This window comes from Sinocyclocheilus anshuiensis, unplaced genomic scaffold (genome assembly GCF_001515605.1).
Source record: "Sinocyclocheilus anshuiensis isolate Anshui unplaced genomic scaffold, SAMN03320099.WGS_v1.1 scaffold868, whole genome shotgun sequence".
NCBI classification, from domain to species: domain Eukaryota; kingdom Metazoa; phylum Chordata; class Actinopteri; order Cypriniformes; family Cyprinidae; genus Sinocyclocheilus; species Sinocyclocheilus anshuiensis.
In genome coordinates this window covers 1,299,109-1,313,326 of record NW_015552624.1, presented here as the reverse complement: position 1 = coordinate 1,313,326, position 14,218 = coordinate 1,299,109, and the positions used below count along the sequence as shown (strand labels likewise).

Below are 14,218 nucleotides of genomic sequence, written 5' to 3'. Positions count from 1 at the left end.
TTAATATGTTGTGTGTTTTAATAGACCGGTGACGACTGCACAGAGTAGCATTATAACAGAACTTTCACATGTATCTAGTATGATAAAACAGTGCTGCTTTCCCCCCCTTTTTTACCTTGCTTTTAAAGGTAAAAAAAAATTACAACCAAAAATTATGGAATATTTTCAAAAATAAAAATCAATGGTTAAAATTATGGCCCAAAGATTAATATTTTATGTATCTATATATATTTGGTCTCTTATAGGACTTGTTTAATGCTAACATTTACAGTAACAAAGGATTATAACTTTAATTACAATACATACTGGTAAAAAAACATGTATAGCCTGAATGCACTGTAAGTCGCTTTGGATAAAAGCATCTGCTAAATGCATAAATGATTATTATTCAATTATTAATTATATTATGTGTATAATTAACATGGGATATCTTTTAAACGTTGAAAGAAGCTTTCAGAGTTCATGAAATTTTATTTCTTATGACAACAGTGCCAAAGTTCAAGTTATCTTAATTTTATTAAAGTATTTTTTACAAACTATAATTACCAGGATCATTTATTTGTAAGAGAAACAAATCTCATTTGCATTTTCATAACTATAAACTATATCCACAAGAACAAAACTGTCCAAACGTTGTCCACTTGGCATCATAATGAGGCTCATCACTGCATTACATGCCAAAATGGAAAATTTATTGATCCCCTTACAAGTTTAAGTACAATATGCATTTTGTGGCTATAAAACATTAATAAAAAATTGTCTGCCAGTAATATTGAACATTAAAAATGCATCTTAGAAATATAAAAAATGCCAAAGACAGGAGAAATGAGGCTAAAGATGAAATAAGTGAAGTTCAGATAAAAGTTAAAAACATTTAAAAATGACCACAGAGGATGTTGGGAAATGACAGCTGAACTACTTCCGATTAGCAGAGGCTGTTCCGATGACACAGTCGTTCACCTGAAACACAGTAAACGAGAGTTATAGACCGTGTTAAAGATATCATGTTAAACAAAACCTGCCGTGTGACCGCATGAGATCACTCACCTTGCTGGCGAAGCGCAGAGAATTCAGCGACTCACTGAAGCTCTCTTCCTCAGGCGATATATTCACAAACATCAAACTGAACAGGACAAGAAATAAGTCACATATTCCTTTAAAATAATGTATATTATAAATTATATTCTGCAAACCTCCAAAAGGAAATAATGTCGCAGGCTATAAAACAAACACGTACTTGAGCATTATACTTACGTTTTGCTGTTGCCTCCGAGGCAGTTCTGGAGGAGGTACGTGAGCTTTGAGTTACGGTAGGGAACAAAGCTGTCCTGTAGAGGTCGAGAAGGAAAATGAGTGTGTGAAGTTATTATTGCACAGCAAGTAATATCTTTTATATGAAAACAACATCTATGGCACAATGTACCAAGAAGTCTAGAAGACTAGTTTTGGTTATGAAAATCAAGTATGAGGATGAGAGCATTACATTCTCCAATAACTCAGCATTGCTTCCATATAGTTAGCTAAAAACATACCTTGTTGGCCAAAGCGGCGATCACAATTCCCAGGTTGGTGAGGGAAGAGTTGATGGCGGTCATTTCCTTGAATCGATCTCCTTGAGACTGACTCTTCTGCACTCTCTCACTACCGGCCAAATCCACCAGACACAGCGTGGCTGAGAAGCAATCAACACATTTAAAGTCAGATATCGATGTCGAATATAATTGTGGACCAACTCAATATTACTTTTGAAGACTTCTCAAATTGGGCCTCTACTCCCCTTTAAGAAGAGCAGTTTATCTATTAAATCTAGTTATTGTGGATGCAGGTAGTATGGCTGTCAAAATGGCTGAAAAACTAAATTCAAATTTTGTACTTAAATATTATAAAAATTCGAATTATATTCGAATTTAAAATGCATAATTTCAGATAGGGTAAAGAAAAGCTTTTGGCTTCTCTTCTGAGGCCACAAAAGGGCGCATTGAGCAAAATATTACTAATGCACGTTTATTCAAAGCATAAGATAACATGACTATCTGTGAAAAAAAGTGCATAATGTTTAAAGGGGTCATATGATGCGATTTCAATTTTTCCTTTCTCTTTGGAGTGTTACAAGCTCTTGGTGCATAAAGAAGATCTGTAAAGTTGCAAAGACTAAAGTCTCAAATCCAAAGATATATTCTTTATAAAAGTTAAGAGTCAGCCACACCTACCTAAAACGGCTCGTTCTAACACGCCCCCACATGTCTACGTCACTATGTGGGAAGATTTGCATAACGCCGCCCAAATGTTCACGCAAAGAAAGAAGGCGTAACTTTTATTCTCGTTGTAGTATTGTTGTTGCCGCCGCCATGTCGTAAAGACGCTGTGTGTTTCGTTGTGAAAGCGAAACTACTTTGGTTTGCCTTCCAAAAGAGGACGATAGCTGCTTCTTCATGCCTGGAGCTGATCAGTGCTGGTTGCTGAGGAAATACTACAACTTTGCGCTGTGGCTCGCCGGATCGGCTTTCACCGTGGACGAAGCGGAGTCCAGCCCAGGGTCGTCACATGTCCTTCCGGACGCTCCTTCATTGAAATCGCCGGCCGCGCTGTTCTCAAGCCCACCCTCCTCTGCTCACTCTAACCCTCCGGCCGTTCCTCATGCTAGCCCCCGGCCTCTGCTCACTGTAGGCCGCTGCCACTCACTTTTGAATCATCGCTCCGGCCTGACAGGGCATCACAGTATGGTAAGGGGCGTAACATTTCCATCTCACGCTTGAGGTATTCGGCCAATCACAACGCACTGATAGCTGGCCAATCACAGCACACCTCGCTTTTTCAGACCGATGAGCTTTGTAAAAATCGACGCGTTTCAAAAAGGCGGGGCATAGAGGAGAAACAATAATGTACAGTATGTGGAAAATAATGTTTTAACCTTAAACCGCATAAACATTTAATTACACCAAATAAACAAAATAATGTTATTTTTAGCAGCATCATATGACCCCTTTAAAATAATGTTTATAAACCAATTATAATTAAGTTGCTTAAACGACTATAAACAAAACAGCATCATGTTCATAGTTTAATACAAAGGGTCGAAAGCCAATCACAGAGTACATTTTTCATTTAAAAAGTTGCAGAGGGATGGGAAAAAACCCCGCCATAAAGTCTCGAGATATGTTTTTTCAAAGTTGAACTTGCATTAATTTTACATGACTTTCTAAACATGTGGCTCTTTTGTGCGAGACACAAGTGCAATGGTGATAGATGTCCCTCTAGAAAATGTGCGAAATATGCGTTCTGTGTGAACGGCTTGGTTTCAGTTTTGATGTAAACAAGATCTTCTCTGCATTGATGTTCTCTTTTCCTGCAATATTTGTAATCAACAACGCAGCAACGCCTCATCTAGTGGCTTCAACTGGATAGGCTAACAAAAACATTAAAATGCAACGACACTTACATCGTCAGCGCATCTCGTGCACCACTGATAAGGCTGCCTCCTTAATGCACACTTAAAATTCGAATGCAAAAAAGAATGTGGATTTTTATTTTAAATTCGACGAATATTCGAAATTCGAATTTTGTTTTGACAGCCCTAGCAGGTAGTATGTGATTCTTACACTTGCACTTGGTGTCTCGATCAGAGTTCTGCCCCTCTATGTCTAGCTGGAACACAGAGTGAGAACGTGAAGAGTGATCGTTCATGCCTGTGCGGGCTGTGGACCGGTTCTGGTTTGCCAACATGATCAAGTTGTGCACCTGAGATATGAAGAAAGAAAGAGGAACACTAATAAATTGCACAAGCATGTATGAACAAATCAAATACATCTCTAATTACTCTTAATTTTAGAGAAGTTTTATTTTAGTATCATTGAGATACTATTATAGTTTTAATTAATATTTTGAATGCTTTTATTTGTATATTTTCATTTTGCTGTGTTTTTAACATTTATGTTAGTTTTATTTTTTCCCCCTCAAATGTCTAAATAGATTGTAATGTTTCTTTCAGTTTTAGTTATTTTAGTACAAGTTAAACATGAGATTTTTTTGTTGTTGATATTTTAATTCAGTTAATGTTTATTTTATTTATAGTAGAGAAAATGTATTTTGTGGTTTTAATTTTAGTTAACTATATCAGAATGAAACTGAAATGGTGGCCGTCTTTTCTTCCCTATTGTGGCATATATAAGTGGAATGGCTTTACAAACAGAAGAAAAAAATATTGGGGTGGGACTTTAACATATGTTAATGCATTTGATTAACAATTATGAGAGCATGTAAAAAAAAAAGAATATGCATGGATAAGTCATTTATAATAAACACAGCAACATTCCATAAAAATGTGAATGGTCAAATTTTGATTTCACGACTTGTGTAAAATAATAATAATAATAATACAACAAAAACACAATCTCACATTTAGAATTATTTAGCAAGCAAGCAAGCCCATTACAATAATGATAAAAAATAAAAACAACAACAAAACAACACTTTGAGCAGTACCTCATCCTCATTGTTGACTTTTTGGTAGGTCAGGTTGGTAACTGTGATCTCATTGCTGGAGATCTTCCTGATCTCATGCTCTGGTCTCTTGTTTGGCTTTCCTGTGTAGAGAAGATCTCGAAGAGTCTCATTGTAGATCTCCACAAAGCTGGCAGTGAAGGTGTACTAAAAATACCAACACAGAAACGGTCTATTAATAAACAAACCATGAGGAGGCCAAAGCAGCAACACACTGAATGCCCTGGAAAAAAACAAAACAAACTATCACAACATATTTAACCTAATTTTAACAACAGATATTTCATACAAAACATATACGTAGCCCTTACCTGCCATCCTTGCGCACGGAGTGCTTTGGCAGACTTGAAGATTTGCTGGACAGCACGTGGAATGACTCCCCACAATTCCTCCAGATCGCTCCCTTCCATAGTAAAGGTCTTCCCGCTGCCAGTTTGACCATAAGCAAAGCAACAAACGTTGTACCCATCCAGAGCAGACTGCACCAGCAGGGAGATCTCTTCGAAAACCTCACGCTGAACAGCACGTGGTCCAAACACACGGTCGAAGCTGAAGTTATAGCTCTTCTGAGTGTCAGCCGTGCGACCTGTGTGCGACTGGGGAGAAGAAGAGTAAATTGGAGAGGCTCTTGGACAAACGCTTTAGATTATACCAAACTTAATCTCAGCTGTACTGGTTGCATGCCGCTCTGTAATTATAGGGACATCAACTCTACATTTTCATGCACTAAACATGGTACTGAACAAAAACTGTGATGGGCTGCTTTATATGTCAGTCAGACGGTCTATATCAAAGACTATGGCTGCATCGGAAATCTTGTATGTTTTTGAAACAGGTAATTACTTCATGACCACAAAAAGAGTTTGTTCTATTTTGCCATTGTCACGTGACCTACCAGCATCAGTTGTGTCATGTCACTGCCATTCATAAATCCTCTCCTGTGGCCTCATAGGATAGTAAAGTTTTCATCGCATGTACACTTCAGAATCATACCAGAGTAATTGGACTTTTTTGCTACTCTTTTATGAGTACTTTGAATTCAGACATACTTCTTTTGTCACATACTGTTTTTTTTGCCCACTACATAGTAGAGAAGTATGTGATTTCGGATGCAGCCTATAACAAATTTAACATCCCTAAGACCAGAAGCATGATGGGAACCATTTACCTCTTCCATTTTGGCAAGCGTAAGAGCCTTGTTGTCATGGGCCGGCAGCTGGATGTGCAGAACATCAGACTGATTGCCAGTCAACAGTGGGCGGACTCTACAAAAGACTCGGATGTTGCCCTAAAAATGGGGTGTGGATTCATTAATGCATATTTGAACATACATGACTGAATACATAAGTGGGATTTTGGACGGTATCAATTTGAGCAAAGTTACACAACACAATGTGACAAACAGATATTAAGTAGGGATGGGCGATATCTTATCGTTTGCAATATACCGGTAAAAATTCTCCCCACGATAAGAATTAGTCTTCCCGCGATAATAACGATAAAGTCTAGTTGTTGACATTTTTGTGTGCGACAGTGCGGATCGACATCGCGGAAGGTGGACATGAAATTGAGGAGGAGTAGCCTATATCGCTAAACGAGGAGCTTGAGCTCCTTTTAAAATCTGCAACTGGTTTGGTTAGGGCTGTACAGTGCACAAAAAATCGGTCTGAATAAATGTACTACAGTAGCACGTGTGCGATACAGTTTTGCATATGTATGATGAGCCTGTTTACAAACCTGTTGTCCAACAAAGATATAATTTATTGACATGCTTTTTCTCCAAATAAACTTAACATAGTCGAGTGTTTGAAATACTTCTTTTTGTGACCAGACGTGGTTTCATATTACAGAATGATAGTATTCTATACAGTGATAAAAGCCATGTCGATTAACATTGCATTATAAATATACTTTCCTTATAAAAATACCCAAGATTGAAGAACACAGATAAACCATATATTTTGTGCAATCGTATGTTTATTTTCCTCAAATTTCATCAGTTAAAATGTCTCTATCTCCGTTGTGCGTTTTATTTAACGATAACTGGATACCTTCCTGGAGCATCGTCAGTAGTATTACTTCTGCTATGGATATGTGGAGTTTCTGTGCAAGAGCGCCCTCGGCTTCCAGTATGAATTAAACAGTCTTTACATTAGGTGTGTACTCATTAATGTTCACCCTATTTTGGGTAAAAATAGGAAAGATAATACTTTTCTCTAAAGAAACAGGATTCCCGGAATTATCGTCATTGATGTTATCGTAATAAATAGCAGAAATATCGTGATATATTTTAAAGCCCATATCGCCCATCCCTAATACCAAGCAACTATCATATATGTATTTTTGCTCATTTCAGTCATACATTGCTTTGATTTATTGCTTCATAGTGTCACACATACCAAGTAAACAATATAGTTTTATATTAGTCTCCAAAAAGAAAAGATTCATGCATCCTCACTTTGAGCTCTTGAATGGCGTTGTGGAGTTTCCTTCGCTCCATTTCTCCAAGGTGGAGCTCTTCTCTTTGATGGGCCACTGTCTCCTCAAGGTTCCCGGCCAGTTCTTGGCTCTCCTTCAAATGGTCCTGACACCGACCCAGTGCAGAGGTCTGAATGGCGAGCTGAGTCTGAGAAAGACACAGGAAGAGTTTATTGACAGAATCAGATTACACAAAATGGATGTTTATGTAAATTTTTACCTGTATATTGCAGAGCTCAGACTCCAAATGGTCCCTGAGTCCTTCCAAAACCTTATGCTCCTCGGCTAGCTTGTTGAGGTCTTTCTTAATACCATCTCTCTCTTTAGAGGTTTGCTCCAGATCATCTTTAACAGTAGCCAGCTTTACCAGCTCCTCTTCACAATTCCTACAAAATAATCAAGAATATTATCAGACAAATAAATAAAAGACCATCAGGTTCTGATTCATTATGGAGTTATTTTTAACATGCTTACCTGAGACGCTTTTTGAGACCGCTGTTCTCCTGTTCGATTTCAGCCTTATGCTTTTGAGCTTTGGTTATGGAGTCTTTCAGATATTCATTTTCCTGATTTGCAGATTTTATTTTGCCCTGGTAGTTCTGGACTTTGTTCTCCATGTCACTCACTTTGCCCTTCAGGTCCCATCCTGGCCTCCGTGACGCACCTGAACCGGCAGCAGCTAAAAGCAGATAAAGTAGCCATTAGTCATCTACTGCATTATACTGTATCATAATATTACAGACAAAAAAAAAAAAAGGAAAATATCTGATCCACACATATGCATGTATGTTTTACCTTTAGGGACTGCTGCAACTGGTTTTCTCTGGTCACCTTGATGCAAAGACAATGTTGATGTTAAGTTGACATTCACTTCTGATATTACTGCAGCTAATATTGATGGGGCTCATTGAAATGAGCAGATAGAATATTTACAGATGGATGAATAAGAAAATATTTTAAAGGGGTCATATGATGCGATTTCAAGTTTTCCTTTCTCTTTGGAGTGTTACAAGCTGATTGTGCATAGATAAGATCCCTGAAGTTGCAAAGACTAAAGTCTCAAAACCAAAGAGATATTCTTTATCAAAGTTAAGACTCTGCCACGCCCCTCTAAAACGGCTCGTTCTAACACGCCCCCACATATCTACCTCACTATGTGGAAATATTTGCATAATGCGCCCAAATGTTCACGCAAAGAAAGAAGGCGTGGTTTCAGTAACCGCAGTTAGTGTTGAAGCAGCCATGTCAGGGAGACGCTGTGTGTTTTTTGAAAGATGAAGCTCGCGATTATGGTAAGGGGCGTTACATTTCCGACGAGTGCTTGCGGTGTTCGGCCAATCACAATGCACTGGGTCAGCTGGCCAATCAGAGCAGACTGCGCTTGTCGGAAGGAGGGACTTTGTAGAAAACGAAGCGTTTGAGAGAGGCGGGGCATAGAGGACCTACAATAATGTACAGTATTTGAAAAAGAATGTGTTTTTTGAACATTAAAGCATGTCAACATATTCTGTTACACCAAATACACAAAATAATGATCTTTAAAAAAGCATCATATGACCCCTTTAACCCACATTTTGTGCTAATGACCTGGTTGTATTAGTGTTAAGTGAGGTTTTTGGTGTTTATGATTAGTTAAAGCACATGTTTTGCAATACCTCTTGCGGGGGCAACGGCAACTGTTGCGGCTCCAGTTGGACGAAGAGGTTTGGCTGAAAGAAGAGAGACAACATGAAGACCCCATCTGCTATTTTAGTCAAATGGCCCCTCAAAATTAAAACATGTTAAATTTCAATATAATGTACCAGGAGCTTTGACTGCCACAGGACGTCTTGGGGGCGCGACACTAGCCGCAGATCTGAACCTCTGAGGCGGCTCTATATCTACCTTGCGCATTTTCTTCTGTAGAAAATTGAGGATGTTTTTACAAAGATGAAAATTTGTGAGGAAAGCATGGGGAAGGGAAATCTGAATGGACTAAAAGCACACCTGCGCAGGCTGCTGTTGCTCTCCATCTGTGCTGCTGGTGTGAGCCCGTTTCCCAGACATAACAGGAAGACGGGAAGTTGTATTCTGCAAAAGAACCAAGAAAATAACATGAACAGACTTTCAAAAAGGTACACATGACAGCAGTGTATTTCAGAGCTATTTCAGAGATGTGCAATACAAAACAAAGCAGCTGTAGTCTAAAAATAATGCATGCAGCACTCAAACTAAATTGCTGATGAGCTGCATAATATTTTGTACTCTACTGAACAGTAATGACAAGTGGCTTGGGCTTAATATGCATGCTTGCAAGTGGATATTAACTTGCATGTTAACTCCCATGCATTTCCAAATGTTTATAATCTTACCTCTTTGTTCATGGATCTTGTTCAATTCTTCTTTAAATCAAGCCCAAAAAAACACATAACATTTTAAAAAGTTGGTTAGCGTTATTTAGTCAAATAACTGTCAATCAAGTGCACATTTAAGTTAATAAACTCCAAATTACCGATAAACACATTTAACGTGTATTAATGAAAACAAACAGTTGCTGGAAAACACCGCCGCTTAGCCGACGTCATTCACGCAACTTTGCAAAATAAACGTATAAAATTCATATAATAGCTTCATCTTCAAATAAAAATGTAAAGCATAAATTATCATACTCACGGTTGATGTTTATAAAAAAAAACACAAAACAACAAACCTTTTATACACGGGACTGTGAAAAGCAGAAAAACACAGCACGGCGCAATAATCTCTCGTAGCCGTTTGGATTTCAAAATTCGAAATTCTGGGTGTAGTCGCTTACCCGCTGATCTCTCATTGGTCGGATCGGAACCAATCAATACAAAGCATTCGATAACCCCGCCCCAAATGGGCGTAGACACAACCCTTAGGCATCAACTCATAAACGCAGAGAAGCGTATACCTATGTTTTGTTTTCCGTAACGGGCTTTATTAAAGTGGGTTTTTAATTTATTTATCAAACTTGCAAAAAGACAGCAATACAAATAAATGCAAAGCAATTTTTATTAAGAACGATTAAAAAATACATTATAGAAAGAATAAGTACTTACATAAGTAAAATAACAGGTTGTAACACAAATATAAAGCTGTAAAATAAAGACAACTATTACAGTACAAGCGTTGAAAAGGCACTCATATGATTTCATTTGGATTTCCATATTATATTATATATATATTAAGATGCATAATATGCACATACATCGTGATCCTTATAAAAGCTACATAAAAAAGCACACAAACCCATAATTTAAATAAACGTTTTTTTTCCGCCGGAAAATATATGACCTCACATGGCGGAAGTAATTTTGGCGGTTGGCTTGCTGTCATTTTGACCTCATTCACAGGAAGTGAAGTCGAGCGGAGTCAGGCAGCCCTTCGCGAGAGAAAAAAAATAGAAAAACATTGAGGGGAAAAAATCGGTGAATCCAAGGGGTTCGGGCGGATTTGGACGAAGTTTCCTAACTGTCCCGGCCCGGAGGAGCCCTGGGGGTTGAAAGGGAATCGCCAGCACCGGTAATTAACACAGAGTTATCAGTCAATTGTGAATTATTTCTCCAAATTTGAGCAACTCACGCGGGCGCTTCTCCCCCTGTCTCGCCAGCCGGAAGTCTGCATGAAGCTGCGTCTCCCTCGCATTGGCGTCGACGTTTTTTTTTTCTCTCTTCGTTTTTTTTTTTTTATCCTCGACGTTTTTTTTTCTTTTTATTTTCTCAGTGAGACTAACCGAGAGAGGGATGGAGGCATAGGGACGTTATTGTTTGCAAGCGGAAGTTTACATGTTGCATAGCTTTTGGATAGAGCTTCTTTGCGTGCATAACAAAAGCTGACATTTTAATGGAGGCTGTTTGAGGAAGTCCTGATATCACGAATGGATGGTTTTGTGACTTCCCATCTAACTTTCCTTATGCTTATGCTATTAACATTGTCCCACTAGATAGCAACATGCAAAATGAGCTGTCATTGCAGCAAAACACGCATGCAACCCTTACAAAACGAATAAAAAACGCGACGTTGTTTGCCTTTCTTGATTTTATTTAGGCGTGCATACGAAATGAAAGACAATGTCAGATGTGCACAGAAGTTAAGTAAGAGGTCTGCACATTTGCTGTGGTTTTCTTGTGATCAGCAGTCGCAGACAGGTTTGGCGCAAGATCGCGAGGCGAAGCTTTAGTTTTGATGCCTATTTATAGCGAGCGCGAATCTCCATGCAAGTTCTGCATCTGTCGTGCAGATCAACAATGTGCGGTGCAGTTGCATTAGACAACAAATTGTGTGCAAAGAAAATCATATATTAAAAAAATGAAAGTGTTATGTTTTTATTTTTGCCTTTTTTTTACAACTTTTTTTTTTCTTCTTCCAAATGTTACTAGTTTAGCCCTGCTGAGAAAAATCCGTGTAAACTGGTCCGCTGGTTCCTCAGTCTCGTCAGGATGGTCTGTTGTCTGATTTAGAGTGCATGAAATGAATATTCACCCCATAATATTCACTAAATGCATCAGTGTTTCCCATAGGCTTCATTGATTTATTTGTGCCGTCCTGCCACAACATCAACACTGACCACCTCAAATAGATTTACCTTTTCCCGTAACATTTTTATTTTAGTAATTAAAATGGGTAAAATCTTACTTCAGTGTAGAGCTGAATTTTTTTTATTAATGCTCAAAACAGTAATACAAATATCAGCAAATAAAAATGATAGACAATGACAACAAAATAATTAAAAAAGAAAAAGGGGGTGTTAAATACACTACACACTGAAGAAGAAAAAAAACAATTTGAGACTTGCATGTCTTTAAAGATAGGAAAAGATTTACAAACAGGTCAAGGTATTGCTCAAATTCTTTCATGAAAACAAAATAGAGAGGTCTGGAGTTTGGATATTTGCATCTGTGAATGGAGTTTTGCAAGCAGCAAAATCAGATTCACTACATATAACTGTTTTATTAGACTGTTCATACTCTGTAAAACCCAGCAGTACATCCTTCCAAAAAAGGACACGTTCATTATGAATTTGACTCCTAATGAAACCTAAAACGTCTTGCCAAAATTTCTTTGTAAATGGACAGTTCCAAAAGAGATGAACAACAGTTTCAACAGAAAGAGCAACTGTCTGGAGGAAATATCAATTTTGAATTTCTTCATGTAGTGATTTGCAGTATAGAACTTATGAATTATTTTGTAAGAAATGTCCTTTATTTTGTATGTAGAGCTGAAATTGACTATAGCTGGATGCCTTTAGGGATTTCCTGGAACGTTCTATTACATCTGTGAGGCATATTTGGAGTTTCTGTGCGAGTATGAATTAAACACATTACATGAGTGCACTCACTAATGCTCACACCACCCTATTTTGGGTAAAAATAGGAAAAATAATACTTCTCTCTAAAGAAATTTAAAGTAAACACAGGCAAATCCATAAGTTTTTCTCCAGTGTTTTACCACCTCATGTTGTTTCTGTTGATGTAAACATATACCTCGTTGTCTTTGTCATGTTCTAGCCTTGTTATATTTATCTTTCAATAAAAATCTAAAATTTTATGACCTTAAATTTTTGCCCGTGGTATCAAAATGATATAGAATATCGATATCGTATCGAATTTATAAATTCCCCTGGGGATAGTGCCACCACAAATAGTGTGTAAGTCTGTGGGAAACACTGATGCATGTTATAGATTTTATTGTGAACAATTAATCCTTGCATGTGTTTCATTTTTCCTTTTTTTTTTTTTTGACTTTGTAGTGTTTAATCAAAATGTCAAACCGGACCTTCAAGTGAAAATGACAGACTTTTCTCTGGTGACATTCGCAGGACTTCTCCAATCATGTAGTCTGCTTAAACCCCGCCCCTGCACACTCACGTGCACGCCTCCAATTTTGAGTGTATCACCCACCTTTCAAAATCCAATCAACAAACCGATGCATAGAACTAAGTCCCGCTCTACATTATTTTCGTTTCAGTAATCCGTTACATTCAGATCAGGGTTACTATAGTTAACTAAAACTAATGGGAAATTTACATTTCAAAGGTAACACAGAAGCACTTCTGACGTGGCATTTGAGTGTCTTTACACACTGTTCAATGCTGCTCAGAGGAGGCATAAAAGCATTTACACAGCAATTACAAGTGTAAACTTTAATGCTAAGGGCTTAGGTGGGTCAGGGCTGCCATAATTTAATCTAGCTTTTATATGACATTGCATCTTTAAACTGGATTTTAAGCAGGCACAGAGCAGCCTTAACTCAGCTGTGTAAAGACATCCTAAAATCATGAAAAAATTCTTGAAATTAAATAATAGCCAACTGGAATAAAAAAAATATATATATTTTTTAAAGTTTCTGAGGTTAACATTTCTCTTTTTGGTTTAGTTTAAGTACTAAAATAACTAAAACTAATAAATAAAAATTAATAAATAATATACACATTTAAAATCACCAAAAATGAATAAAAAATATAAAAATACCACAAAAATGCTAAAATTTTTACAAAAATTAAAGTGAAAACAGGAAATCTAAAAATAAAATCGAATTCAAAATATGAGCAAAAACTATAATAGTATATCAGTCATACTAAAATAACACTTATTCCAATGTACGTTACAATACAGAAGAAAAGATTGGTCACTACTTCTGTTTAGGGTTGCAAAACGGTGGAAAAATTCCTGGAACATTCCAAAGAATCCTGGAAAGTTTCCTAAATTTCTGGCATGTTTCCGAAATTTACTGGAAATTTTCCACCTTTTTGCAACCCTACTTCTGTTTCATTGCAACTTTAAAGGGGCCATATGATGCTATTTTAAAGATCATTATTTTGTGTATTTGGTGTAACAGAATATGTTGACATGCTTTAATGTTCAAAAAACACATTATTTTTCAAATACTGTACATTATTGTAGGTCCTCTATGCCCCGCCTCTCTCAAACACGTCGTTTTCAACAAAGCCCCTTCCTTTGACAAGCGCAGTCTGCTCTGATTGGCCAGCTGACCCAGTGCATTGTGATTGGCCGAACACCACAAGCACGCGTCGGAAATGTTACGCCCCTTACCATAATCGCGAGCTTCAAGCTTTCAAAGTAAATATCAAGACAGTTAATAATGTCGTTAGTTTTACCATCAGTTCAAGCCCGAAAGGGCAACAGAGTCGCGTGACAGACACAGTGATAATGCAGTACACAAGCCGCGGTTAAGACAGCTGACATGCTATGATTTCTGACAGGCAGTTCACTCTCCT

General features: G+C 37.5%; 1 protein-coding gene and 1 pseudogene across 5 annotated transcripts; one reads left to right on the top strand and one right to left on the bottom strand.

Moving 5' to 3' along the window:
* Window positions 1-627: 627 nt before the first annotated feature.
* On the bottom strand, window positions 628-9,770 carry LOC107666336 (carboxy-terminal kinesin 2-like). 5 transcript variants are annotated; one of them, XM_016457592.1, is made up of 17 exons: window positions 9,668-9,770; window positions 9,330-9,359; window positions 8,965-9,048; window positions 8,781-8,877; window positions 8,634-8,687; window positions 7,774-7,809; window positions 7,453-7,657; window positions 7,199-7,364; window positions 6,959-7,126; window positions 5,669-5,788; window positions 4,812-5,096; window positions 4,483-4,647; window positions 3,600-3,738; window positions 1,533-1,672; window positions 1,255-1,328; window positions 1,048-1,123; window positions 628-960 (listed from the first exon to the last, which is right to left on the bottom strand). In XM_016457592.1, exons 2-17 carry the CDS (start codon window positions 9,339-9,341, stop codon window positions 916-918), a joined length of 1,866 nt encoding a protein of 621 aa, XP_016313078.1. In that variant the 5' UTR covers window positions 9,342-9,359; window positions 9,668-9,770; the 3' UTR covers window positions 628-915. The 5 variants fall into 5 exon arrangements, with proteins under 5 accessions (XP_016313078.1, XP_016313077.1, XP_016313081.1 ...); XM_016457591.1 differs by having other exon boundaries at window positions 9,330-9,356; XM_016457595.1 differs by having other exon boundaries at window positions 9,330-9,345.
* Window positions 9,771-10,281: 511 nt separating this feature from the next.
* LOC107666337 (zinc finger protein 384-like) overlaps window positions 10,282-14,218 on the top strand; it is an 18,794-nt pseudogene continuing 14,857 nt past the window's right edge.

What these genes read in the sequence shown, in the direction of transcription:
- LOC107666336 (XM_016457592.1), bottom strand. An exon ending in GGTCTCAAAAAGCGTCTCAG is followed by an intron (nt 7,365 to 7,452) that starts GTAAGCATGTTA and finishes ATTATTTTGTAG; the next exon opens with GAATTGTGAAGAGGAGCTGG. An exon ending in CTCTGCGCTTCGCCAGCAAG is followed by an intron (nt 961 to 1,047) that starts GTGAGTGATCTC and finishes ACTGTGTTTCAG; the next exon opens with GTGAACGACTGTGTCATCGG.